General features: G+C 41.4%; 1 protein-coding gene across 1 annotated transcript in view; it reads left to right on the top strand.

The window, feature by feature from the left end:
* The window catches only part of RYR3 (ryanodine receptor 3), a 580,573-nt gene that overhangs the window by 499,704 nt on the left and 55,200 nt on the right, over positions 1-25,669 (top strand). Inside the window, exons 66-69 of the mRNA XM_062206624.1 lie at positions 5,402-5,722; positions 8,335-8,575; positions 25,210-25,297; positions 25,398-25,490. Coding sequence (XP_062062608.1) covers positions 5,402-5,722; positions 8,335-8,575; positions 25,210-25,297; positions 25,398-25,490 — 743 coding nt within the window. The remainder of the gene's footprint in view (positions 1-5,401; positions 5,723-8,334; positions 8,576-25,209; positions 25,298-25,397; positions 25,491-25,669) is intronic.

The raw sequence follows: 25,669 nt of genomic DNA, 5'->3' as shown, positions 1-25,669 counted from the left end.
CCAGGCCAAAACCAGGAGCCAGAAGCTTCATATGGGCTCCCATATGTGTGGTAGGGGGTCCAAGCATGCAGGCCATCTTCCGCTGTTTTTCCCAAGCTGTCATCAGGAAACTGGATCGGAAGTTGAGCGGCTGCGGCACAAACTGGTGCCCATACGTGGATACTGTCATTGCAGATAGCAGCTTTTTCTGCTATACCATCATGCCAGCCCCTCTCTTTTCTAAAAAATGTATTTGAAAGAGAGAGAGAGAGAGAGAGAGAGAGAGAGAGAGAGAGAGAGAGACAAAGATCCTCTACCTCCTGTTTCACTCCTCAAGTTTCCACAACAGCTACAGCTGGGCAACTCCAAAACCAAAAGCCCGGTCTCCCAATATTGGTGGCAGAAACCTAAGCACTTGAGCCATTCATTATCTGCTGCCTGGCAGGTAACTAGAATTGGAAACAGAAGCAGGACTCAAATCAAGGCACTCTGATATGAGATGTAGATATCCCAAGCACTATCTCAATCCCTGCATCAAACATTTGCCGCAGGACTAATACTTTATTAAGTATAGGAAATTAAGTGGAAGTAGTATAAATAGGCAGCTGGACTTGAGCAGTTCCATTTAGTTCAAGTCCTATTTCTCAGACTTCCATGAGAGCCTAAGAGAGAAAGTTCCAAAAATACTTTTCCTTATCACCACTGTTCATTTCATCCAAGAATGCAGAGTTCTAAGCCATAATAGTTTTATTCCCACTTGCTTCTCATTACTTCACATAAGAGGTGCACATTACCCCAGAAATGATCACCAGGGTAATTTCAATAAAGTTGCTATTAAGTCCCATATGGAATCTGAAAGTTAACCTTTCCCCAGCCCTCTCAGCCTCATCTCACCCTTTCTCCCCTTAGAGATGTATTTCCAACCTTATTTTTCTCTGCCCACTCATGATTCCAAATGAGTCATAGAGTTTTCTGCTAATGTGGAGCTGAGCAACAGAGCAGGCTTTGGTGACGCTGTGAAATGGCTGTGACATCTGCAGAAAAATGCCAGTCCAAGTGTTGCTCCCCAACTCCAAAGGAACACAGGGCCCAGTAATGACAGTTCTGGGAACTTATGTATTTATTCTGCTCCAACTGTGACTCGAAACAATGTAGCCTGAAAAAGAGATAATCCTAGTGTGTTCTTCAGTTCATAGAGGTACAGTATCAGGGCAAAATGAGGATGTGACAAAGAGAGGAGAACTTTGGCGGCTGTGGGAGGAAGAGGAATGGTTCTCTTCCATTGTTCTTCCCAAGGGCTACATGAAGTGTTCCTTCTTATTATCTGTACCTTTCCAATGATCTAACAAAACATCCATAAATAGAAAATATGTTGTCAATCATTGCATACTCCACAGGAAGAAAAGAGACAAGGTTGTGATTAGAGATGACACAGTCCTTCATTCCCCAGTGACATATTGTGGAAGTCAATGTCCAGGTCGCCTGAGTTCATACTTTTTGTAACTGCATTTCTTCAAAGAGTCGATGCCAACTATGTGTATGATTCTGGGAAAGTAGAGTGTGTATGAACATGTATTCTTAGATACTCGGGGTTATATACAGGATGACTGATGCTTTAGTGAGCTCTAAGAAGGTAGAAGTCATTTGTTACAAAGTGAGTGGTCTGAGGGATAAAAGAGGTGGAAATATGGGTGGCAAATGCCGTGAGCCTGTAATGCAGAAATGCTATACAAACTGATTGATCAAGGCTTCAGTCAACTGACCATCTCTATTATTTGTCACTTGGTGCTTTGCCAGCAGGGCTATTCATACTTTTATCTGCAATGCCCTAGAAGAACTTGGAGCATTTTCTTGCCCATCCAAAGACATAGATGAAGATAAGATTTAATACTGTTATGCACTAGTTGTTCAAAACTAGATAAAATCTTCATTATGTGTGACAGTGGTCTGTTAATTAGAAAATTGGATTGACCAAAATAGCTCACCACTAGCCAGTTTGCTTTTCTTCCAGACTCTGTTGGAATAATCAGTCAAAGAGAAAAGAGGTCCAACTCTGATGCAAGTCATCTGCCTAAATCACAAAGAGGTGGGGTTCTTTGTCACCATCTCTTTGAGAGATCTTCTGGGTGAAGGAAGTAGGAATTTAGAACCTAACTCACTGGCTTTTGGACTCCAGCATACACTGGGATCACTTGGTGGCTTGTTAAAGATTGGTGTGCCCTACCCCTGGAGTTTCTAATTCAGTAGGTCTAGAGTGGGACCTGAGAATCTGCATTTGTAAAAAGTTTCCAGGTAATGTTGCTACTGGTGGGATTACCCCACTTTGAGAACTACTGATTTAAAAGATGAAAAGACAATGTGTTCTAATGACTGCCCCTTAACAGTCCTGTTTCCTGTCCTACTCTAATAAGGCTCAATAGGCTAATCCTCTGCCTAGCGGCGCCGGCACACCGGGTTCTAGTCCCGGTCGGGGCACCGATCCTGTCCCGGTTGCCCCTCTTCCAGGCCAGCTCTCTGCTGTGGCCAGGGAGTGCAGTGGAGGATGGCCCAAGCCCTTGGGCCCTGCACCCCATGGGAGACCAGGATAAACACCTGGCTCCTGCCATCGGATCAGCGCGGTGCGCCGGCCGCAGCGCGCTACCGCGGCGGCCATTGGAGGGTGAACCAACGGCAAAAGGAAGACCTTTCTCTCTGTCTCTGTCTCTCACTGTCCACTCTGCCTGTCAAAAATAAAAAAAAAAAAGAAGACTGAGGTGAGGATTTTTTTTTCTAGGTAGCTAACTCAGCACAGTTCATTCTGTGGGTTTATTTTGTGGCATTTGAAATACAAGACACCTCCTGAATTGCAAGTGTTTGTTCCATTCAAGGACCAATTACTGTATATATAAATAACTTTTAAAGGTCATTCTTATGACTCCAGTGTAGCAACCTCCAACAACTCTATTTTTCTTAGGCTGGGAAAAATGTTTCCATGATGATATATCCTCTGTGTGACATTTAAATGTACTTGTACACACACCTGAGCTTTCTCATTTGTAGTCTTAGAGCAAATAATCAGAAACTTCAATTATACCTGAAGCAGTTGGTATTGTTCTGTAGGCAGAGCCTCAAAGTAAAAAGATTGACTTCTCTGTTTTTTGTTATCTACTCTGAGAAGTCCATGTACAATTATTTTGTTCGGGAGGGTCTTTCCACATTCCCATGTTGTCACCCATGACCTTTATTGCTTTGTTGAAATCTACAGGATACACTTATTCTGCACAAGTGACTAGTATGGACAATGTACCTTATCTGACCCCTGTAATTGTCTTCTGTAAATCACAGCTTTCGTGCTGTTAGTACTTTTGCATTTTCTAAATCTTAGAAAACACTGGTCCACTCCAAGGGAGAAGTATCTTTAGCCTTCTATCCACCCAAAGGCTATAGACAGAAACAGAAAATTGTCACTAGGGAAGTGCAAACCATCACTGCACCTGCGCCCTTGCAGAGAGTCTACTCTGGGTTCACAGTTTGCAAAGCACTGCCCATCCCAGTAGAACTGCTGGTCCTAGGAGAAGACTCCTTCTCCTCAAGACTTCTGGGGTTACTGTGTATCTCTGTTCCAGGCAATGCAATCGTGGGAGAAATCAAAGAAGTCCTTTTCCATTAGCCAATATTCATGAAGACCAAGGAATTTGGTGTGTCTGCTCCTATTAACCCTTCAACTCCTGTAGACCTAAGAGTGCCATGAGGCCAGCAGTAAGTGTGAGGCTAAGGGTCTGTGGACATAACACCATCTGTCATACAAAATTGCCTTTGAAGTCTTGTGTTTTGTCTTGGAAACTCATGAGAATCTGGCATTTTACTCCTGATATCAAAAATCATTTCCTGAACACTTCCAATGAAACTGACGTTCCTGGAAAATGTTCCACATTTTTCATGTTTTCTTGGACTTCTAGCTTCAGGAGTGCCTGGTACTTTGTCCTCAGTTTGAGAAATTTGATCTGAAGATGCAACACACTCACATGATTGGCAGCCTGGGCCCAGACAGATTCTGTAGGAAGCAGGTAGATCCATCTAAGCAAACCCAAAGGCTTGGACCTGTGGTGCTGCTCAGAGCCATCTCACATCCTTCCCCTCTGTCTCGTGTTATCTTCTCACCTGTCAGGAACTTCTGATGCTTCTGGTCCTCCTGTCTTTCTGGAAAGAGTGCCTTTCCCTTAAGGGGAGCAGGACAGACAACCCCAGGATTCTTTCATCTCAGTTTCTTGTGTCTGACAACCATTCCTTGTTTAATGCTCACCTCAGTTGCCACTTCATTCTGTCCATTCTTGTCCTGTGAGGTGACTTTAGTCGTTCGGGTGAGGGAAAGTTTGGAAATTCATTCACTATCTTTATAAATAAGCCTTAAGAAACAAAAACACTTAAGTGATGAAAGGAAATCAATCAAGGTATCTCACATCATTGATTATCTGTTATGAAGCCAGAGATCAATGCATGTGCATTCCCCCCCAAAAAAAAAAAATTTCAGCTGGGCGGGAAGTATTGTTGCTGATACAGCTGAAGCAATATTTGATCAGAGGGTTTTCTTTTCCCTTTCCAGACAGTACAGATCTGATTCAGGTGATAGAACCATGACTTGGCAACCACACACTGATCAGTCACTTTTCTCTGCTTGTTAGTGCCTTTCCTGCAGTGGATACATTCCTAAGGCCCAGAAAGGCAAGTCAAGAGGAGAGGCCAAGAAACTGACTTTATCCCAAAGAAGTCATATGAGGTGTCTCTTGGCCATTTCTTTTGTGTTCAATGAACCATATGTTTAAGTGTTATTTATAACCTTTTTAAAAAAAATTTGACAGGCAGAGTTAGACAGTGAGAGAGAGAGAGAGAGAGAGAGAGAGAGAGAGAGAAAGGGAGGGAGGGAGGGAGGGAGGGAGGGGGAGAGAAAGGTCTTCCTTCCAGTGGTTCACTTCCCAAATGGCCACTATGGCCGGCGCTGTGCCAATCTGAAGCCAGGAGCCAGATGCTTCTTCCTGGTCTCCCATTCAGTTACAGGGGCCCAAGCACTTGGGCCATCCTCTACTGCCCTCCCGGGCCACAGCAGAGAGCTGGACTGGAAGAGGAGCAACCGGGACTAGTACTCAGCGCCCATATGGGATGCTGGTGCCACAGGCAGAGGATTAACCAAGTGAACCATGGCGCCGGCCCCTATATATAACCTTAATAGAGGACACTGAGGAGGACACATGGCCTGTGGATGCTGTGTTCTGCACACAAAGAGCTGGGGTACAGTCTCTGCACCACTTTCAGGCTCAGTCCTGTGAGGCTCTGGCATGGAATTTTATACTTACAGGCCAGGGTGAGGATGGGGCAGAGGAGCGAAGGTTACACCCATTGCTTGTGAATTACCATCCCTCTGTTGTTTCTGTGCTCTCTTGGTCAGTTCTGGGTATGCCAGACACAGTGGAAGAGATGTGCCCTGACATCCCCCAGCTGGAAGGCCTAATGAAGGAAATCAATGACCTGGCTGAGTCAGGGGCCCGCTACACGGAGATGCCCCATGTCATCGAGGTGATCTTGCCCATGCTCTGCAACTACCTGTCCTACTGGTGGGAGCGGGGCCCTGAGAACCTGTCCCCCAGCACAGGGCCCTGCTGCAGCAAGGTCACCTCTGAACACCTCAGCCTCATCCTGGGCAACATCTTGAAGATCATCAACAACAACCTGGGCATCGACGAGGCCTCCTGGATGAAGCGCATTGCAGGTACGAGTGCCTCTCCCCTCCATCCCTAGCGCGGGGACCACGGTGGCTGGATTCGCCTTGCATCTCTTTTGTTAAAGCAGAGGTGGTTCTGAGCAAGCTCTCTTCTGTCATTATACCTTGCACCTCTGCGTGTCTCAGATGTTTAACAGTAGAAAGAATCAGTGTGTTCTGCAGAGCTTCCTGGAGCAAGTGCTTCCCCCCAACTCCCCTAGTAATCCAAGCCGTCCGAGCTCCAGGAACCCCTTTCTGATAGGTTCCAGTAGACTCCCAGTGATCATTGCTTGTTTGCTGTGGGTACTTAAGAACTCCATTTGCTCTCACAGTAATAATTGCGCATATTTTTCTCGGTAAGTAGTCCTGTGTGTTTCCCAAATGTATAAAACTCACTCACACCAAGGCAGCACTGAAAAATCCCATTAAGAAACTTAACCCTACATTCGTATATCACTTTGTGCTAAGTCACTCCTTCATGTAGGTTCACAGTAGCAGCAGCTGTCTCTGTTTTCTTTCTTTTGCCTCCCTCCAAAACGTCTCGCATGCAGTAAGATCTTCATGCATGTTGCCAGCCAATTTTCACATCCTGAAACAACCTCAAGAAAGGACAGGTTTCAAAAATGAATAACCATACTTTCCTCAGTCAGGAATATTCGGTGTCCCCTCTTGTCAAACTGCAGTCTCGAGATGGATGCTAAGGCTAAGTCTTGGCATTTGATGAATCTACGATTTATCTGGTGGTAATAGTTTCCGCCATATCATCTCCTAGACCATGAAATACAGTGACTAGAGAGCTATTAACGCAACACTGGGTATTTATTGTCCTGGACAAGTGAATGAATCTCCTACTGCAAGACCAGGGAAGAAAAGTCCCTGTCCCCAGCTTGACTCAGAAATGAACTGTGATTGAAATTATAAATATTTTGGGTGCTGATGACTGCTGGGTAACATTGGCCTCTGTGGATGTGTGAGCCAATAGAGTTGATGTTCTCTTCTTACCCATTAGCCCTAGAATATTGTTAATCATAAGGCAGCTTGTATGAGCTCTAATTTCTAAATCTGATTTAAGGGAAAGAAGAGGATCAGAGAATCTGCTAGAGGAGCAGAGAAGAAAAGTGCCACACTGCAGAGGCTGAGGGAAGCTGAGTACAGGCCTGTGGCTCCACACGGGAACCCAGATCTCAGCCAGTCAGGCCACTGAATTCCTGGGGGCTAAATAAAGTCAATTTTAAGTAGGGACCCCAAATCAGCCACATGAAGCCTAGCTATTCTGATTACGGGTCCAAAGCAGAGCTGCACATTGGTGAGAGCTGATTAGTCATAACTTCTTAGTTAATGCATTTCATCAGAGAGTTCCCATAGTCTTCTTTTTCTAAATCTGTATTCTTTTGTAAAAGTAAAAAATAAGGGAAAGTGAGATTAAAAAGAAAAATAACTGGAATATAATTTGTTTGCATTTGAAGGGTCCTAAGCTAAAGACACATTTGCATATATGTTGTCAATGATTCATGTCTTCAAGTCATTTTATTTCACTTATTTTTTTTCCTTTGTTTACTCTTTTACCTTTGCTTCTTGATCTTTTTAAAGATAAGAATCAAGGGTGGGCATTTCTCCACAGCAGTTTCAGACACTGCTTAGGATGTCCACTTCCCAAATCGGAGTGCCTGGGAAGAAGTCCCGCCTCCACTTCTGCTTCCGATCCGTTTCCTGATAATGCCCTTGCCACCCATGTGGGAGACTCAGATGGAGCTCCTGGCTTCAGTCTGGCCCCTCTCTGTCATGGGTATTTGAAGAGTGAGCCAGCAAATGGAAGATTTTTTTTACTTCTCTTTCTAACTATGCCACTCTGCCTTTCAAATAAATAAGAATGAGTAAATATTTTAAAAATAGATAAAAATCAGAATAATTGTCCCTTTGTAATCAGATAATCAATATCTAATCAATAGGCTATAAGAAAGAGGGTAAGACATGTAGGCTTTTATTTTTCTCTTTAAGAAGGCCAAATTCATAGTCATAGTGATTGAATCTTTCTGCTTTTCAGCTTCAACGATCACCCCAACTTCTCTCTATTCACTTATAGCTGATTTATCTATCTCCCTCAGGGCCCACAGGAGCATCCAGGCAGCACACTGGCAGTTTTCAAGTTGAGGGCTGAAAACTGGGGTTGGGTTAATGTGCTTTTAACAACAGATTTTTCCATAAGATAACCAGAGAGTGTATATTGTTGGCTCAGCTCTGTCCTGGCTGTTATGAACAAAAGATTTCCCTCTATATTCTAGCTAGTGAGCCAAAGCCACCATGGATGTATATAAGGTGATACCAGGAAGCCTGTTAGGAAGAGCTAAGGGTGCAGCATAGGCCATGCATGCATGCAGAATTCAGGAGCGGCAGGGGCTTCGCATGCCTGGAGGAGCAAAGCGGGATGTGGGTCTTCTCCCTGAGCAGCCTGTGCTGTGGCTTTGTGAGAGGGAAGAACAACGGGGAGATTGGAGGAGGGAAAGGGAGCACACGTCATCCTGAGTTGATGGTCCCCCAGCCTCACCTTTCACCATCGCTTTTTCACTTTCGCTGATTGCCGTGATGTAAGAAATGAGGGGAGGCCCTTTGTGTGCACACAGTGTACGCCCAGCCGATCATCAGCAAAGCGAGGCCAGACCTGCTGAGAAGCCACTTCATCCCAACTCTGGAGAAGCTGAAGAAGAAGGCCGTCAAGACGGTGCAGGAGGAGGAGCAGCTGAAAGCCGACGGCAAAGGAGACACCCAGGAGGCAGAGCTGCTCATCCTGGATGAGTTTGCCATCCTCTGCAGAGATCTCTATGCCTTCTACCCCATGCTGATCCGCTATGTGGACAACAACAGGTAGGGATGAGACCTCTGGCAGCCGGCCTGCCCCTCTCTGGCCCAAATTTGAGCAACTTAATAGGATGAAAAGATGGTGTTGGGTTGTGTTAATGGTGAAACAAAGGAAGGTCACAACTCCTACCACCAGTCTCCTCTCTGCCCGGAGTAATCTCTGGAGTAGGCCCTCTGGGCAGTGCTTTGCTTGAGCAACTATTCTGTCTGGTGTTCGGGATGGCTCCCTCCTCTGTCTACCACAGGTAAGAGGGAGTTGGTCAAATAAGAGCAGCACTGACGCACTGCTGCCCTCTGTTGTTCACTCACACAGTCGTCCAATGGATATTGTTTGTACATCAGACACTTCTCTAGGCATTGAAGAACAGGAATGAACAAAACAGACAAGCTCTCTAGAGGGAGCATTTATTCTGTAGGTATGGAAGCAGAAACAGTACATAAAATCTGTAAGTAATATAGAGCAGCACAAAGGGAATTAGAAGGATGGGAGGAGTCATAGCATTTTCAATACATGTTACTGAGAAAGCAACATTTAAGCAAAGACCTGAAGGAAGTGAGATTGAGAAGCATCAAGGTCTGGGGCAAGGGTGTGGCAGGAAGAGGGCACATCTGATATCAGCCCTGAGAAGGGAGCGTGTTCAGCATGTTCTAGGGATCTCAAGGAGGCCAGTGTCTCTGGAGCAGAGTGAAGGATGGGAGTGCAGCAGGGGTTGCTGGAGAACGAGGCCAGGAGAACAGGATCTTAGAGACCACTGGGAGAATGCTAGCATTTACTCTGAGTGACATAAGAAACCAGTGGAGGTTTTGAGCAAATCTGTGATGTGATCGGATTCATTCTTTGAGCCTTGTAGTGAGGAGTAAGGACAGATAAGGAAGTGAGAAGGCCAACTGGGAGGATCCCCAATTTCCAGGCCAGAGATGCCAGACATCTGTAGAGACAGGAAGCAGACCAGTTGTGCCATGGGCTGCAGGAAGAGAGGAAGGGATGAGAAGCAACTGCTTAATGGGATTGTTATTTTAGGGGATAGAGATGTTCTGAAACTAGGTAGTGATTGTGGTTGCACAACATTGTAAACATACTAAATGTCCTTGATGGTAAATTTTATATTTTATGCATTTTACAGTGACTTAAAAAATGGTTGATAGTGGCTAAGGCCAGGGTAGTGGCAATGAAGGCTGGCACAAGTTGTCAGATCCTGGAGGATATTTTGAAAGTCAAACCCTTGAGATTACCAGATTGTGAATGAGAGAAGAGGAAAGAAAAAGATGATTCCAGGAGTTTTGCCCTAAGCATATATATAAAAAAAAAAAAATGAAGCTCTCAACAACTGAGTTGTGAGAGATTGTGGGCACAGCACATTTGCTTTCAGAATGTTTCAGATATGTTCAGTTCAGTTACCTATTCAATATAAAAATGAAAATATTAAATGAGCCATCGAATATACATATGAGTCTAGGGTTCAAGAAAGAGCTCTAGGGTAGACATTTGGATTTTGAAAGTCATGAATACATCGCAAAAGTAGTCTTTAAAGATTGTGAGATTTGACGATATAAATAGAGGATTGAAGGAGAGAAAGAAGAGTTCCAAGGACTGTACCCTGTGCTCTCCAACACCAAGCTTTCAGGAGAAGGGGAGTCAGCAGATGAGATTGAGAGAAAACAACCAGAGGAAAACCAAAGACTGTGTTGTGGGTGCCAACTTCACAAAGGATTTCCTGGAGGAAAGAGTGACCAAGTCTCGAGTTATTCAGATGCCCTTGGCCAATAAAGTGAGGACTGACACTGGGCATTTGGATTTAGCAGCATAGAGGTTATTGGTGACCTTGATAATATCAATCTCAGTAATGAAGATGAAAGCCACTTTGAAGTCCGTTAGAATGGGAGAAAAGAACTTGGAAAAAGCAATACAGGCAATGTGTTCAAGTTATAAAGAGGAACAGAGAAATAGAGTGCCGACAGGATGCAGAAGAATGGTTAAACGAGAGAGTTTTTCAGATGGGACACTTGTCAGCTTGTTTCTTTGCTATTGGACATGATCCAATAGGGAGGGAGAGAATTAGATAATTAAGAGAGAAAAATTCTAAAACATATCATATCCTTCAGCAGGCAGAGTAAGCCTTAGTTCATCTACAGCAACAGGCAGGAGGGCAGAGAGTATGGGTGCTGATTTGGTGGGTACACATATACATATAACTGTATCCAGATGAATAGAGTGAGAGATAAATTGATAGAGATGAGAGTCTGTGGGAGTCCTTTTCTGATGGCTTCCATTTTCTCCATGAAGTTAGAATAAAGATCATCAGCTGAAAGTGAAGATGAGGAGAAGGTGCTTGGAGGTTTGAGATATAAAGAAAAATCATGAAATAGTTGCCCAAGAAAGTAGAATAATAGATGGAGCAGGAGATGTGATTATCAGGAAGCTTTCAGAGCCTCACCTAAGACATGTTGTCATGAATTGAAAGTGAGACCCATCTGCATGTGGTCTTTTTTCCCTCGACAAATTTAGCTGCCAGGTATAGGCTCAGGATAGAAAGAGAGCTGAATTTAAGCAAGGTTTGGGTTTTGTAGCATGTAACAAAAATGGGCTAGGGAGCTGCAGATGTATTAATGAGGGTAATTATAAAGATTGATCGTGGAATTTAAGCTGGATGATGAGAGGAGGGAAGACATAGGAGAGTAACATCATGAATGGACAAAAGATCAGAGGATTATGAGTTCCAGGTAGTGGTCAGAGAATGAGGTGTATAAACAATAATAAGGAGTTGGAGGAGGTTGCAGTTATTGGTAGTGACCATGGGATTGTGTATTGAGGCAGATGGAGGCCAAGATCATTAGATAAGAGAATAATGAGCTGAAAGCCATGGTGTAGAAAGATTATGAACATCCATACTGAAATCAATTAAGACCAGTGGTGTATTGGGGAGAATATCAGTTAGAGAGGAACTGAAGCACGAATAAATTAAGGGAGAGTGTCTGTGATTAGTCAACAATCTACTATAGAGACTGGTGAAATTCAAAACCATTAGGCACCTCTTGATGTCTCTGTGCTGACATTTGGACCTCACTTAGGAGAGATGGGAAAGGGCATAATATAGTGAGCTTGTTCTAACGTGGAGCTTCCTTTCCCCATCTTCAGTCCTTCACGGTGATCACCTAAAATCCCTGTTCCTCCCCTGCCCCTTGCTTTCAGCCCTTCTCAAATGACTCCACACACCTCTTCTGTTCTCCTAACGGTCACTTTCCTGGGGCCTCGCTCTACCTGGCTGGGGCTGTATGTCCAAGCAGCATCACTCCTGTTCTACCAAACTTCAAAGGCTGAAAGGCTCATATGTCATAATTAGACAAGTTAATTCATGTAATGCCAGAAGTTTTCTCTATAATTCATTCTTTCTTCAAGTATAAGATGTTCATTTGGAGCATGAAATTTAATTGAACCATTGAAAATAATTCAATAGTTATTTGAGAAATATCAACCAAACACATGCCATTTTTCCACACAAATTCTCCATCATTGTGGGTGTCCAACAGATTAAGTGAACTTGAACATCAATTACTCAGAGTTAGTGCAGACCACACAGTTCAAGGTCTCAGTCCCACAAGACTGCTCCCACTTCAGACAACAGCCACAAATAGGATGCCCAGAGTATACACATTTCAGCTGCGTCAATTAAAAGTTCAGTCCATGAGCCTCTTCCTAGTACAACTTGTAAAACTCAGGAAAGCACTTGACCTATGATTACTGGTTTATTTGAAAGAATGGAACTCTGGAACATCCAAATGGCCGAGATGCATAGAGAAATTTAGGGGTGTGGGATGCTCAGAGCTTCCATCTCCTCCCCCGGTGCATCACTCTGCCAGCATATGGATGACCTCACCAACCTGGAAGCTCCAGGACTTTGACTATTTACAGTGTTAATCATTTAAGCATGATTAAATCGCTGGCCACTGATTATTGAGTTGAACTGAATTTCAGTCCTCATCACATTCCCATAGGTAGGATGTATTACTGAAAGTTCCAAAACTCTAATCTGGTTCCAGTTAGAACCAGAAAGCTCTAATCTTTCTGGTGACCAGCCCAGAAGTTATCTAGCCCTCACCCCTAGTCCAAGGGCCACCTCATTAGCATAAACTTAAGTATGGTCAAAGGGGCTCATTATGAGAAACAAAAGATACTTCTACTACTACTCAGGAAATTCCAAGAATTTTAGGAGCTCTGTGCCAGGAACAAAAGGTAATGACCAAATACATATTTTTATTATACCATACTCTCTTAAAGTTTAAAGACCTAAATATAAATTAGGGAATATTTAATTTTAAGATAAGTATCATAGGGGTGAATGTTGTGATGCAGCAGGTTAACACCACTTGGGACACCTGAGTCACATATTGGAGTGATGGTTCAAGTCCTGGTACTCCATTTCCAACCCAGCTTCCTGCTAATGTGCCTGGGAGGCAGCAGATATGGCCCAAGTACTTGGGTTCTTGCTCCCAATGTGGGAGACCAAGATGGAGTTTCTAGCTTTGGCCCCAGCTGTTGTGGGGATTTGGGAAGTGAAACACTGGATGGAAGATATCACTCTCTGTCTCTCCGTATCAGTCTCTGTCTCTCTCTCTCTCTCTTCCTCTCTCTCTCCCTTTCAAATAAATAAGTCAACTTTTTTTAAAAAAAAAAAGATAACCATTATAGTTATCAAAGGAATGTAGTAATATTTGAGGAAACATTGCCAACTTTTCAGGTGATATCCCATTTTGTCATAGACAGGAAATAGGCCTACATGTACTTCTTTTACAACTTATTTTATGTCAATTGTTCTTACATCTCTGTGGGTGCCATTGTGAGTGTGTATGCACACATTTCCTTACCTATCTGTGGAAATTATTCTCACTTTAGCAAAAGCAGCTTGCTTTGAAGGTCGTTAGTTTAGTCATTTCCGATAACATAATTATGTTAGCAATTTAGAAAAGAAATTCATCAGAGTTTGAGGTGAAAATGAAAAATAGGTAAGTTACTCCTAGAATAGTTCTTTAATTGCATTTGTCACTATCTATGATCGAGATTCAAGAAAGAGTATGTTCTGCTTATACAGTATTTGACAGTTGCTAAAAATGGCAATGTCAGAGAGTCTGAGATTATCATTAATTCATTCGCCCCCACTTTTCAGTTCTTCCCCAAGCACCATAGCCATATGAACCCTGCTTATAAATGCATGCTTCCAGCTTGAGTTCTTCAATGCCCTTTCTTCATATGAAAGTATTAACTGACTGGGAATCAAAAGGTCACCTCATTTACCTACAACTAGTTGAATTAATACCCCTTCCTTTTTCCTAGATAACAATTTCCTGCCTGTTTACCATAGCCACTATGGGTAGCAGAGGGCTGAAGGTAACAGGGATAACATTGTATGCATTCTCTTTCTAGTTTCAGATAGTTCCAACCATCTTGAGCTCAAATCTGTGTCCTGATTTGGGTTCTAATTTTGCTCTCTAGGGCCACACAAAAATTGTTCTTCTCTGTCTTGTGGCAGCTCTTTAAATATTAAACAGAGTCACCTTATTCTTGTCTCTTCCTTGTTTTTCCTAAACATGCTACGCCTTTATAGCCTTGTCATCCCTGCCATGACAGTGTTCAAAATCTCTCTGGTGTCTGGAACATCCTTCCCAAGAGAAACTTTTGTCGAAGCTTTTGTTGATCAGTGTTTACCTTGAAGCTGACCCAGAACAAGCAAGAACTCTAGATGTGGTGTGATCTGAGCAAAGGAAATCAGCTTTCTACCTCCTTATGCCAGGAGTTATAAAGATTATATAAATCTATTTATAGGAGGCAAAGGCTTCTTAGCCTCATTTCTGGAAATCACAAACATTTGGAACATAGAAATTAATTTCAAATAGTGTGAGTTTTGGTGGAAACCCTGTCTTGAACTGTTGAAGAAACTCAGTAAAGCCTGTACAGTAACAACCTCAAACCGAATTCCCTACAGGAGGCTTTGTAACAAGGCTAAGAAAGCTCTTACCTAAGGCAAACAGCCAGATTGTGAATGCAGGACCAACTATTACTTTACTTTTTTTTTTCAAAACCTGATAACTTGGCTGGTTAAAGATGGAAGTCTGAGCCTCCTTACTCTTGCCAACACCCACTTCTTCTTGTTTAGCTTGCTTCTACCATCACATCCATATGGCAGATTGCCAGGTCATTATCTCTAAATCGAACCTCCTTTTCTGCCTACAGCCTTGAATTTTCCAACTGACTTTTGAGAAGCAGGTAGTGCAGATGATGAAAGAAACCCCATAGATCAACAAAGCATCTCAAAAAGCATCAAGTACCTAAATATTAACAAGGATGGTGAATCCCATGAAGGGGTAGGAGCAGGAAGGAGAGGAGCATCACTTAGGGAAGAGAAGGTGTAGGCCAACAGGAGAGTGGTAGAGTTGAGATCTCCTGCTTCCTGGAAGTACCAATTTGATTTGCTAGAGGAAGAGGTGCAGAGAGTTTGTTTTCCTGGGGGAAAATATTTAATGAGATGTTCTCCACATTCACCTCTCTGCTCTTGAAGAAATAACCACCGAAGATAAGAGTGAAGATTTAACACTTAGAAAAAGAATGGGGTAGAAAAAGAGAATTCTGAGGTGGAGCAAGATAGAAGCTGGATAAGATTACCCACTGATCATCTCCCAAGAGAGACATCACTTTGACCAGGTGTTCAAATACTGATTTCCCTTTAAAAGAGCTGGGAAACAAGCAAGAGACAATAGAGCCTGGTTTTAGTATAAAAATGAAGGAACGAAAGAGTTACCCACATCATCCCTCATTCCAGTCCAAGCAGCACAGCATAGAGACATAACCTTCTGCTTGGGAGAGGGAAAGAGAATAAAGTCCAGGCTTCAGTACCAGGCCTACCACAGTGAGACCCAGCAGCACTGTGGTCATGCTCCCAGGCCAGTCCCTGTGGACTAAGACTCTGGAACTGTTAGCTGGGCAACCAAGGGACTGCCTCTACCACCGTTACCCCCCGACCTTGGACAGCACAGTGTGGGAGAAGATCCCACCCACTAGGGAGTGGGGCAGATAAGCAAGCACAAGACTAGATGTTGCAGAGCATCAAGATACGTGATGACCTTATAAATAAGGGAACTAAACACAGAGCATCTGCTATTTTATTCTCAAGATCAACCCTAAACCAAGAGAAAGTTTGCTCAGTGGCAATGAAAGAGTAGTTTTTTTTTTTTTAAGAAAATTAACAAGCCATTAATTAGACTAAACAAGAGAAAGAAGAAGACTCAAGTAAATAAAATAAGAGATGAAAAAGGCATTTCAACCATAACAGAAAAATATGAAAGCTCATTAGGGACTATTATAAATAACCACATCAACAAATTTAAAAACCTAGAAGAAATAATTTGTAGACATGTATGACATAACAAGACTGATGCATAAAGCCATAGAAAACTGGAACAAGCCAATAACAAATAATGAGATTGAGTCAGTACTAAAAAAGTCTAGCAGGGCAGGTATTTGGCCTACCAGTTAAGACGCCTGCATCCATCTCATAGTGCCTGGATTCAATATCCGCTTCTGGCTCTTTGATCAAGCTTTCTGCTAATGTAGACCCCGGGAAAGGACCAGTGATACTTCAAGTAACTGGATTCCTGCCTCCTGTGTGGGAGAACCGGATTGAGTTCCTGGCTCCCGGCTTCAGCACTCTGAATGCTGTGGCCATTTAGGGGTGAACCAGCAGTTGAGAATTTCCCTCTCTATCCCTCCCTCCCTCCCGTTCTCCCTTCCTCTCAAATTAATAAATATTTTTTAAGTATCCTAACAAAGCAAAGCCCAGGACTGAGTTAATTCATTGCTGCATTTTACCAATATTTTAATGAAAATATAATGCCAGTGTGTTTTTTTTTTTCAAAACTATTCTAAAGTATTGAAAGAGAAGAAACCCTCCCAAACTCATTCCACAAAGCCAGCATTATCCTAATACAAAACCACAAAAAGACATAAACATGAAACCAGTATCTCTGGAGAACCTAGATGCAAAAAAAAAAAATCTCAAATTTAATCCAACAGCACATAAAAAAGATAATAGAGCATGATCAGGTGGGCTTATCCCAGGGATGCAAGGATGGTTCAATATAAATAAATTCAATAATCATAATATATCACATCAACAGAATGATAAAAGCTATATAATCATCTCAATAGATGCAGAAAAATCGTTTGATAAAATTCATTCCTTCATGATAAAAACCTTCAAAAGTTACATAGAATGACATACTTCAACACAATAATGGCTATATATATGACAGACCCAGAGCAAGCATCATACTTAATGAAAAAATTTCTTAATGAAATTGTTTTCATTAAAATCAGAAGCAATACAAGGCATTTCACCATTCTTAGGCAATATAATATTTGAAGTCTTAGCCACCTCAATCAGATAACAGTATGAAATAAATGGCATTCAAACTGAAAAACAGATCAGGTTATCCCTGTTTGCAGACAACATGATTTTATTATACTGAATCCATGGGGACTGGCACTGTGGATTAGCTTGTAGCCCCAGCAACCTATATGAGCACCAGTTCAAGTCCTAATTGCTCCACTTCTTCCCAGGGATGTGCAGTCCCATGACAAGTTTTTAAACTGTACGCTTAAAGTAAGTCCATAGGACTGTATACAGAACCATACAGCTTTACAGTTACAAACTTCCTCCTCCATCTGCCCTCTCTTATTCCCCCCCCCCTTATTTTTTTTACTGGGATCTATTTTTAATTGACTTTATATACATATGATTAACTATGTTAAGACTTCAACATATAGTATGAAGAGAAAAGAAAAAAAATTTAAAACTATTCCTACAGTCAAGATGAGGGCTATTCAAATCTTTGTTTCTTAAAGTATCAATGTCACTTCTACAACTTTTGTTTTAGGTGAGCTATTAATTCTCACAGATCAGGGAGAACATATAGTATTTGTCCCTTTGGCACTGGCTTATTTCACTAAGTATGAAGTTTTCCAGATTGATCTATTTTGTTGCAAATGACTGGATTTCATTTATTTTTACTGCTGTGTAGTATACCATACTGTACATATCCCATAATTTCTTTATCCAGTCTTTGGTTGATGGGCATTTAGGTTGATTCCATGTCAGCTTTTGTGAATTGAGCTACAATAAACATGGAGGTGTAGATATCTCTTATTTGCTGATTTCATTACCCTTGGGTAAATTCCCAGGAGTGGGATGGTTGGGTCATATTGTAGATCTGTATTCAGGTTTTCGAGTTATCTCCATAGTGTCTTCCATAGTGGCTTTAGCAGTTTACATTCCTACGAACATTTGGTTAGGGTACCCTTTTCCCCATCCTCTCTAGGATTTTGCTGATTACTGTATGAGAGCCATTCTAACTGGGGTGAGGTGAAATCTCATTTTGGTTTAGATTTACATTTCCCTGACTGCTAGAGATCCTGAACAATTTTTCATGTGTCTGTTGGCCATTTGGATTTCCTTTTTTTTTTAAACTTTTATTTAGTAAATATAATTTCTAAAGTACAGTTTATGGATTACAATGTCTTTTCCCAAAAAAAAACTTCCCTCCCACCCACACCCCTCCCATCTCCCGCTCCCTCTCCCATTCCATTCACATCAAGATTCATTTTCAATTATCTTTATATACAGAAGATCAGTTTAGTATATATTAAGTAAAGATTTCATCAGTTTGCACCCACACAGAATATAAAGTGTAAAAACTGTTTAGTACTAGTTATAGCATTAATTCACATTGGACAACACATTAAGGACAGAGATCCCACATGAGGAGTAAGTACACAGTGACTCCTGTTGTTGACTTAACGATTTGGCACTCTTGTTTATGGCGTCAGTAATCTCCCTAGGCTCTAGTCATGAGTTGCCAAGGATATGGAAGCTTCTTGAGTTCACTGACTTCAATCTTATTTAGACAAGGTCATAGTCGAAGTGGAAGTTCTCTCCTCCCTTCAGAGAAGGGTACCTCCTTCTTTGATGGCCCGTTCTTTCTACTGGGATCTCACTCAGAGATTTTTCATTTAGGTCCTCTTTCTTTTTTCCAGAGTGTCTTGGCTTTCCATGCCTAAAATACTCTCATGGGCTCTTCAGCCAGATCTGAATGCCTTAAGGGCTGATTCTGAGGCCAAAGTGCTGTTTAGGACATCTGACATTCTATGAGTCTGCTGTGTATCCCACTTCCCATGTTGGATCATTCTCTCCCTTTTTTATTCTATCAGTTAGTATTAGCAGACACTAGTCTTGTTTGTGTGATCCCTTTGACTCTTAGACCTATCAGTATGATCAATTGTGAACTTCTTTACCTAATATATACTAAACTGATCTTCTGTATACAAAGAGAATTGAAAATGAATCTTTACATGAATGGAAGGGGAAAGGGAGCGGGAAAGGGGAGGGTTGCGGGCGGGAGGGAAGTTATGGGAGGGGGGAAGCCATTGTAACCCATAAGCTATACTTTGGAAATTTATATTCATTAAATAAAAGTTTAATAAGTAAAAAAAAAATTGTGAACTGAAATTTATCACTTGGACTAGTGAGATGGCAATGGTACATGCAATCTTGATGGGATTGTATTGGAATCCCCTGGTACATTTCTAACTCCACCATTTGCTCAATCGGACTTGCCCCAAATGGTGGATTTCCTTTTTTGAAAAATGTCTTTTTAAGTCCTTTGTCCATCTCTTAACTGGGTTGTTTGTTTTGTTACTGTGGAGTATCTAGATCTCTTTGTAGATTCTGGTTATCAATCCTTTATCAGTTGTGTAGTCTGCAGGTAATTTCTCCCTTTCTGTCAGTTGCCTCTTCACTTTCCTGAGTGTTTATTTTGCAGTACAGAAGCTTCTCAATTTGAAGTTTGTTAATTTTGTTAATTTTGGCTTTGACTGCTGATGCCTCTGGGAACTTTTCCAGGAATTCTTTGCCTGTGCCAATGTCTTGCAGGGTTTCCCTAATGTTCTCAATTTGATGGTGCTGTGGCATAGATTTAGATCTTCAACCCATGTTGAGTGCATTTTTGTGTAAGGTAGGGATCTCGCTTAATACTTCCACATATGGAAATCGAGTTATCCCAGCATCATTTGTTGAAGAGACTGTCCTTCTTCCAGGGATTGGTTTAGCTGCCTGGTCAAATATAAGTTGGTAGTAGATATTTAGATTGATTCTGAGGTTTCTGTTTTGTTCCATTGGTCTATCCATCTGTTTCTGTACCTGTACCTGGCTATTTGATTACAACTTCCCTGTAGTATGTCCTGAAATCTGGTATTGTGATGCCTCCGGCTTTGTGTTGTAAAAGATTGCTTTAGCTATTCAAGGTCTCCTGTGCCTTCATATGAATTTCAGCATCATTTTTTCTAGATCTGAGAAGAATGTCTTTGGTATTTTGATTTGTATCACATTGAATCTATAAATTGCTTTTGGAAGAATGGACATTTGATGATATTGATTCTCCCAATCCATGAACATTGAAGATTTGTCCGTTATTTTGTATCTTCTATTTCTTTCTTTTGTGTTTTGTAATTCTCATTGTAGAGATCTTTGAAATCCTTGGTTAAATTATTCCAAGGTATTTAATTTTTTTGTAGCTATTGTGAATGGTATTGCTCTTAGAAGTTCTTTCTCAACCATGACACTGTTTATGTATACAAAAGCTGTTGATTTTGTGTATTGATTTTATATCCTGCTACTTTACCAAACTCTTCTATGAGTTTCAATAGTCTCTTAGTGGAGTCTTTTGGATCCCTTATATATAGAATCATGTCATCTGCAAATAGGGATAGTTTGACTTCCTCCTTCCCAATTTGTATCCCTTTGATTCCTTTTTCTTTCCTAATGTTTCTTGCTAAAACTTCCAGGACTATATTGAATAGAAATAGTGAGAGTGGGCATCCCTGCTAGTACTGGATCTCAGTGGGAGTGCTTCCAACTTTTCCCTATTCAGTATGATGCTGGCCATGGATTTGTCATAAATTGCCTTGATTGTGTTGAGGAACGTTCCTTCTAAACCCAATTTGCTTAAGAGTTTTCATCATGAAAAGGTGTTGTATTTTATCAAACACTTTCTCTGCATCTTTTGAGATAATCATTTTGTTCAGCAGTTTGTTAATGTGCTATATCACATTGATTTGCGAATGTTGAATCATCTCTGCATACCAGGGATAAATCCCACTTGGTCCAAGTGAATGAGCTTTCTGATGTGTAGTTGGATTCATTGGCCAGAATTTTGTTGAGGATTTTTGCTCCTATGTTCATCAGGGAAATTGGTCTGTAGATCTCTTTCTCTGTTGCATTTTTTCTGGATTTAGGAATTAAGATGATGCTGGCTTCATAGAAAGAATTCGGGACGATTCCCTCCCTTTCAATTGTTTTAAGTGATTTGAGAATAATTAGAGTTAGTTCTTCTTTAAATGTTTGGTAGAATTCAGCAGTGAAGCCATCTGGTCCTGGTCTTTTCTTTGTTGAGAGGGCCTTTATTACTGATTAAACTTCTGTCTTGGTTATGTGTCTGTTTAGGTTTTCATTGTCTTCATGACTCAATTTAGGTAGGTTGCATGTGTCTAGGAATCTATCCATTTCTCCTAGGTTTCCCAGTTTGTTGGCATACTACTCTTTGAAGTGGTTTCTGATGATTCTTTTTATTTCTGTGGTGTCCGTTGTTACATTTCTTTTTCATCTCTAATTTTACTGATTTGGTTCTTCTCTGTCCTTTTTTTGGTTAGTTGGGCCAATGGTGTGTCAATTTTGTTTATTTTTTCAAAAAACCAGCTCTTCATCTTGCTGATCTTTTGTATTTTTTGTTTCAATTTTGTTGATTTCTTCTCTAATTTTAATTATTTCTTTTCTGCTACTAGTTTTGGGTTTGGTTTGCTTTTACTTTTCTAGATCCTCGAGGTGAATGGATAGTTCATTTATTTGGTGCCTTTCCAGTTTCTTTTTTTTTTTTTTACAGGCAGAGTGGACAGTGAGAGGGAAAGAGACAGAGAGAAAGGTCTTCCTTTGCCGTTGGTTCACACTCCAATGGCTGCCACGGCCGGCGCACTGTAGCCGGCGCACCACGCTGATCTGAAGGCAGGAGCCAGGTGCTTCTCCTGGTCTCCCATGGGGTGCAGGGCCAAGCACCTGGGCCATCCTCCACTGCACTCCCTGGCCACAACAGAGAGCTGGCCTGGAAGAGGGGCAACTGGGACAGAATCCAGCACCCTGACCAGGACTAGAACCTGGTGTGTCGGTGCCGCAAGGCAGAGGATTAGCCTATTGAGCCGCGGTGCCGGCCTGAAGTTTCTTGATGTAAGCACCAACTGCTATAATCTTTCCTCTTAACACTGCTTTTGCTGTATCCCACAAATTTTGGTATGTTGTATTGTCTTAATTTGTTTTCAAATCGAAATTTTTCAATTTCTTCTATGACCCACTGTTCATTCAGAAACATGTTGTTCATTCCCCATATGTTTGCATATGTTCTGGAGATTCCTGAGTTGATGATTTCCAGCTTCATTGCATTGTGGTCTGAGAAGATGCATGGTATGATTTCAGTTTTTTTGAAATGCTGAGACTTACTTTATGGCCTAGCATATGGTCAATCCTAGAGAAAGTTCCATACACTGGAGGAACCAAATGTGTATTCTGCGGCTGTAGGGTGGAAGGCTCTGTTGATATCTGCTGGGTCTATTTAGTCTATGGTGTCACTTAACTCTGTTGTTTCTTTGTTTATTTTCTCTGTGATTGATCTGTCCTTTGCTGGAAATGGGGTATTGAAATCCCCCATTACTACTGTATTTGAGTCTATATCTCCATTTAAATCCTTTAACAATTCTTTTAAATAGCCAGGTTTTCTATAATTAGGTGCATATTCATTTATAATAGTCATACAGGAGTTTGGTTTCATAGTTGTAGCTCAAAGGAGGATGAATAACATCTTTAGAAGGGCAATATGACACCAAGAGCAAAATAGGATTTTGTTTTTATAGAAGAGGAGAATTGTATTAGGTAGATACCCAATAGTGTCTACTGTATAAAGGAGAGACTAGACGAGTTAGAAAACAGGAGAGTTCAAATAAGGATGTTCCTGAGTCTTGATCCTGGGGCAGTACAGATTTCAGGAGATAAGAGACAGATCAAGAAATTGTCTTGACCTCATGTGTCTTTTTACCTTTCTGTCTTAGCTTGGTGTTTTCCATGAATGGGCAGGAGATACAAGAATGCCCAGGGCAGCAATTCAGTCTAATGTTGCCAGGCATAGGAAACTGGATTTTGATAACTGTTACTCGGTTTGGGTTAAGAGGCATCAGGTTCCTCTGAATATTTGTGAGTAAAATTTTTCTTTAAGAAAGATGATAGAGGCCAGCGCCATGGCTCACTAGGCTAATCCTCCACCTGCAGCGCTGGCACCCCGGGTTCTAGTCCCGGTTGGGGTGCCAGATTCTGTCCCAGTTGCTCCTCTTCCAGTCCAGCTCTCTGCTGTGATCCGGGAAGGCAGTGTAGGATGGCCCAAGTACTTGGGCCCTGCACCCGCATGGGAGACCAGGAGGAAGCACCTGGCTCCTGGCTTCGGATCAGCGCGGTGCACCAGCTGCATAGCAGCCATTTGGGGGGTGAACCAACAGAAGGAAGACCTTTCTCTCTCTCTCTCTCTCTCTCTCTCTCTCTCTCTCTCTCTCTCACTGTCTAACTCTGCCTGTCAAAAAAATTAAAAAGAGAAAGATGATAGAAAAATTAACTTTTGTGTCACTGCGATATAATGATTTACTAAGAAGTATATTAGTCTTTATCCCTGATTCCTGACATCAAAGTCCTACAACACTGGAATTTCCTGAATGATGGAGGCAAATGGAATATCTTTTGTTGTTCCTATTAAGCCTCTTCCAACCATATCTGAGTTTATTCTAATAAGGTGATTCTTTAAGGATGTGGACTGGGTTCCAGGAGAATCAACCATGTGGATTAAAGGGTTGAAACTTCCAACCTCACACTCTTCCTGTCCATCAACTTCCTAGGAGGAGAGACTAGATATTGAGTTTAATAATTGATGGCTATGGTTTAACCAATCATCCTAAACCCTCAGTTGTGGACTTGGGAGATCTTCCATGTTGATAACACTTGGAGGTACTGGGAGGGTTGCACACCTGGGCTGTGCACAGAGGCTCCCTGCTTCTTCCCCATACCTTCCCCTACATGTCTCTTCCATTTGATTGTCCCTCAGTTGTATGATTTATAACATACTATAAATAGTAATTCATGTGTTTCCCTGAGTTCTGTGAGCTATTCTAGTAAATTATTGGACCCAAGGAGTTACATGGATCCTTGATTTATAGCCAGTTGATAAGAAATACAACATGAGACTTGGAACTGGCATCTGAAATTGGGCAACAGTCTTATGGAACTGAACCTTTAACTTGTGCACTAATTCCAGATGGCATCAAAATTAAATTATAGAACTTCCAGTTGGTTTCTTTCTGGGGGGGGTTGAAGTATTGCTTAGTGTGACACAGTTGGTGTCAGAAGTGTTAAGTAACAGAATAACTTTTAAGTTACTCTTTGTAAGTATTCAAAAGTGGCAACTGACCCAGCCCTTTAAAAATATAATTTAATTAAAATGTGCAAGACAGGTTAATCCTCCACCTGCGGCATCAGCATCCCATATAGGCACCTATTCTAGTCCCAGCTGCTGCTCTTCCAATCCAGCTCTTTGCTATGGCCTGGAAAAGCAATAGAAGATGGCCCAAGTGCTTGGACTCCTGCACCCATGTCAGGGCTCCTGGCTCCAACTCAGGTCTAGCCATTGCAGCCATTTAGGGAGTAGACCAGTGGATAGAAGACCTTTCTCTCTGTCTCTCCCTCTCACTGTCTGTAACTCTACCTCTCAAATAAATAAATAAAATCTTAAAAAATAAAATGTATAAAACATTGAGGGGCAAGACAACTTATAGAAAATGACTGTATTCTATTGCAACATAATCTTCTTGCTGCTACTGTAAAATTTTTCAACATAGGCTAGTTTTTAAAACTATTTTAAAAGATGAGTAATACCTATCTATAGGGAATTTTCAAACCATTTGAGAGGACATGGGAAATATTTGGTCTCTACTCATATGCTTCAAATCATAGTGGAAAATGTACTGTCTTAAAAATTCCATTCATAAAACTGGTTTTGAGAGAAGGGTGGGGTGGGGTGAACCATTTACAGTGCTCAAAATTTCAGAGGCTTAACCACAATGCGTCAAATACAAGATTAGATGTCATAGTGAACAAGACTTCCCTGGTTTTGGTGGCCTAAGTATCAGAGCCAGCCTGTCCCAAAATGTAGAATTTAAGCTTTAATCAACTTATCAGTTTAAAGAAGAAATAAAATCCGCACTTGATAATTTTAAAATTTAACTTCTGACATCTATTTGCTGAGATCACCCTTGAATTCTTCAGTAAAATGCATTATTGAAGGTCCTTCAAAAACGCTCCCAAGTATATGCCTCGAAGTGGAAAGGAGTATACTAACACACTCTGCTGATTGTCTTCGGAAGGGAATTCAGTTTTATCTGAATGTACACATAATTTTTATGAAGATTTTAATCCTTACTGATTTTCATGTCTCTATTCATTCACTTTTCAATCCAGATCCAACTGGCTCAAAAGCCCTGATGGGGATTCTGACCAACTCTTCCGCATGGTGGCAGAGGTCTTCATCCTGTGGTGTAAATCACATGTAAGGATAGATTTGTGCCCTGGATTTAGCTTGGCTGAGAAAGGTATACACCTTGGGAAACATTTTTGTAATGTTTGCTTTTTTATTTCTCTCTGTTTAGAACTTCAAGAGGGAAGAACAAAATTTTGTGATTCAGAATGAAATTAATAACTTGGCATTTTTAACTGGAGACAGCAAAAGCAAGATGTCAAAAGTAAGTCCTTAGAAATCAACTCCAAAAACCCTCCAATGTTGTCCTCACCATGACTTGTATCTGTTTTATATTTTGTAAGAATTAGCACTGTAGTACACTTAGGGCAGACTACATAATCCACGGTCTCTACTGTCGTTTCTTTGAGAATGATCCAGAAAAAAAAAATGCTGTAAAATAAG

The sequence above is a fragment of the Lepus europaeus genome, chromosome 11 (genome assembly GCF_033115175.1).
Source record: "Lepus europaeus isolate LE1 chromosome 11, mLepTim1.pri, whole genome shotgun sequence".
Taxonomy (NCBI): domain Eukaryota; kingdom Metazoa; phylum Chordata; class Mammalia; order Lagomorpha; family Leporidae; genus Lepus; species Lepus europaeus.
The sequence above is the reverse complement of the archived record's forward strand: the minus strand, read 5'-3'. Positions and strand labels throughout refer to the sequence as shown.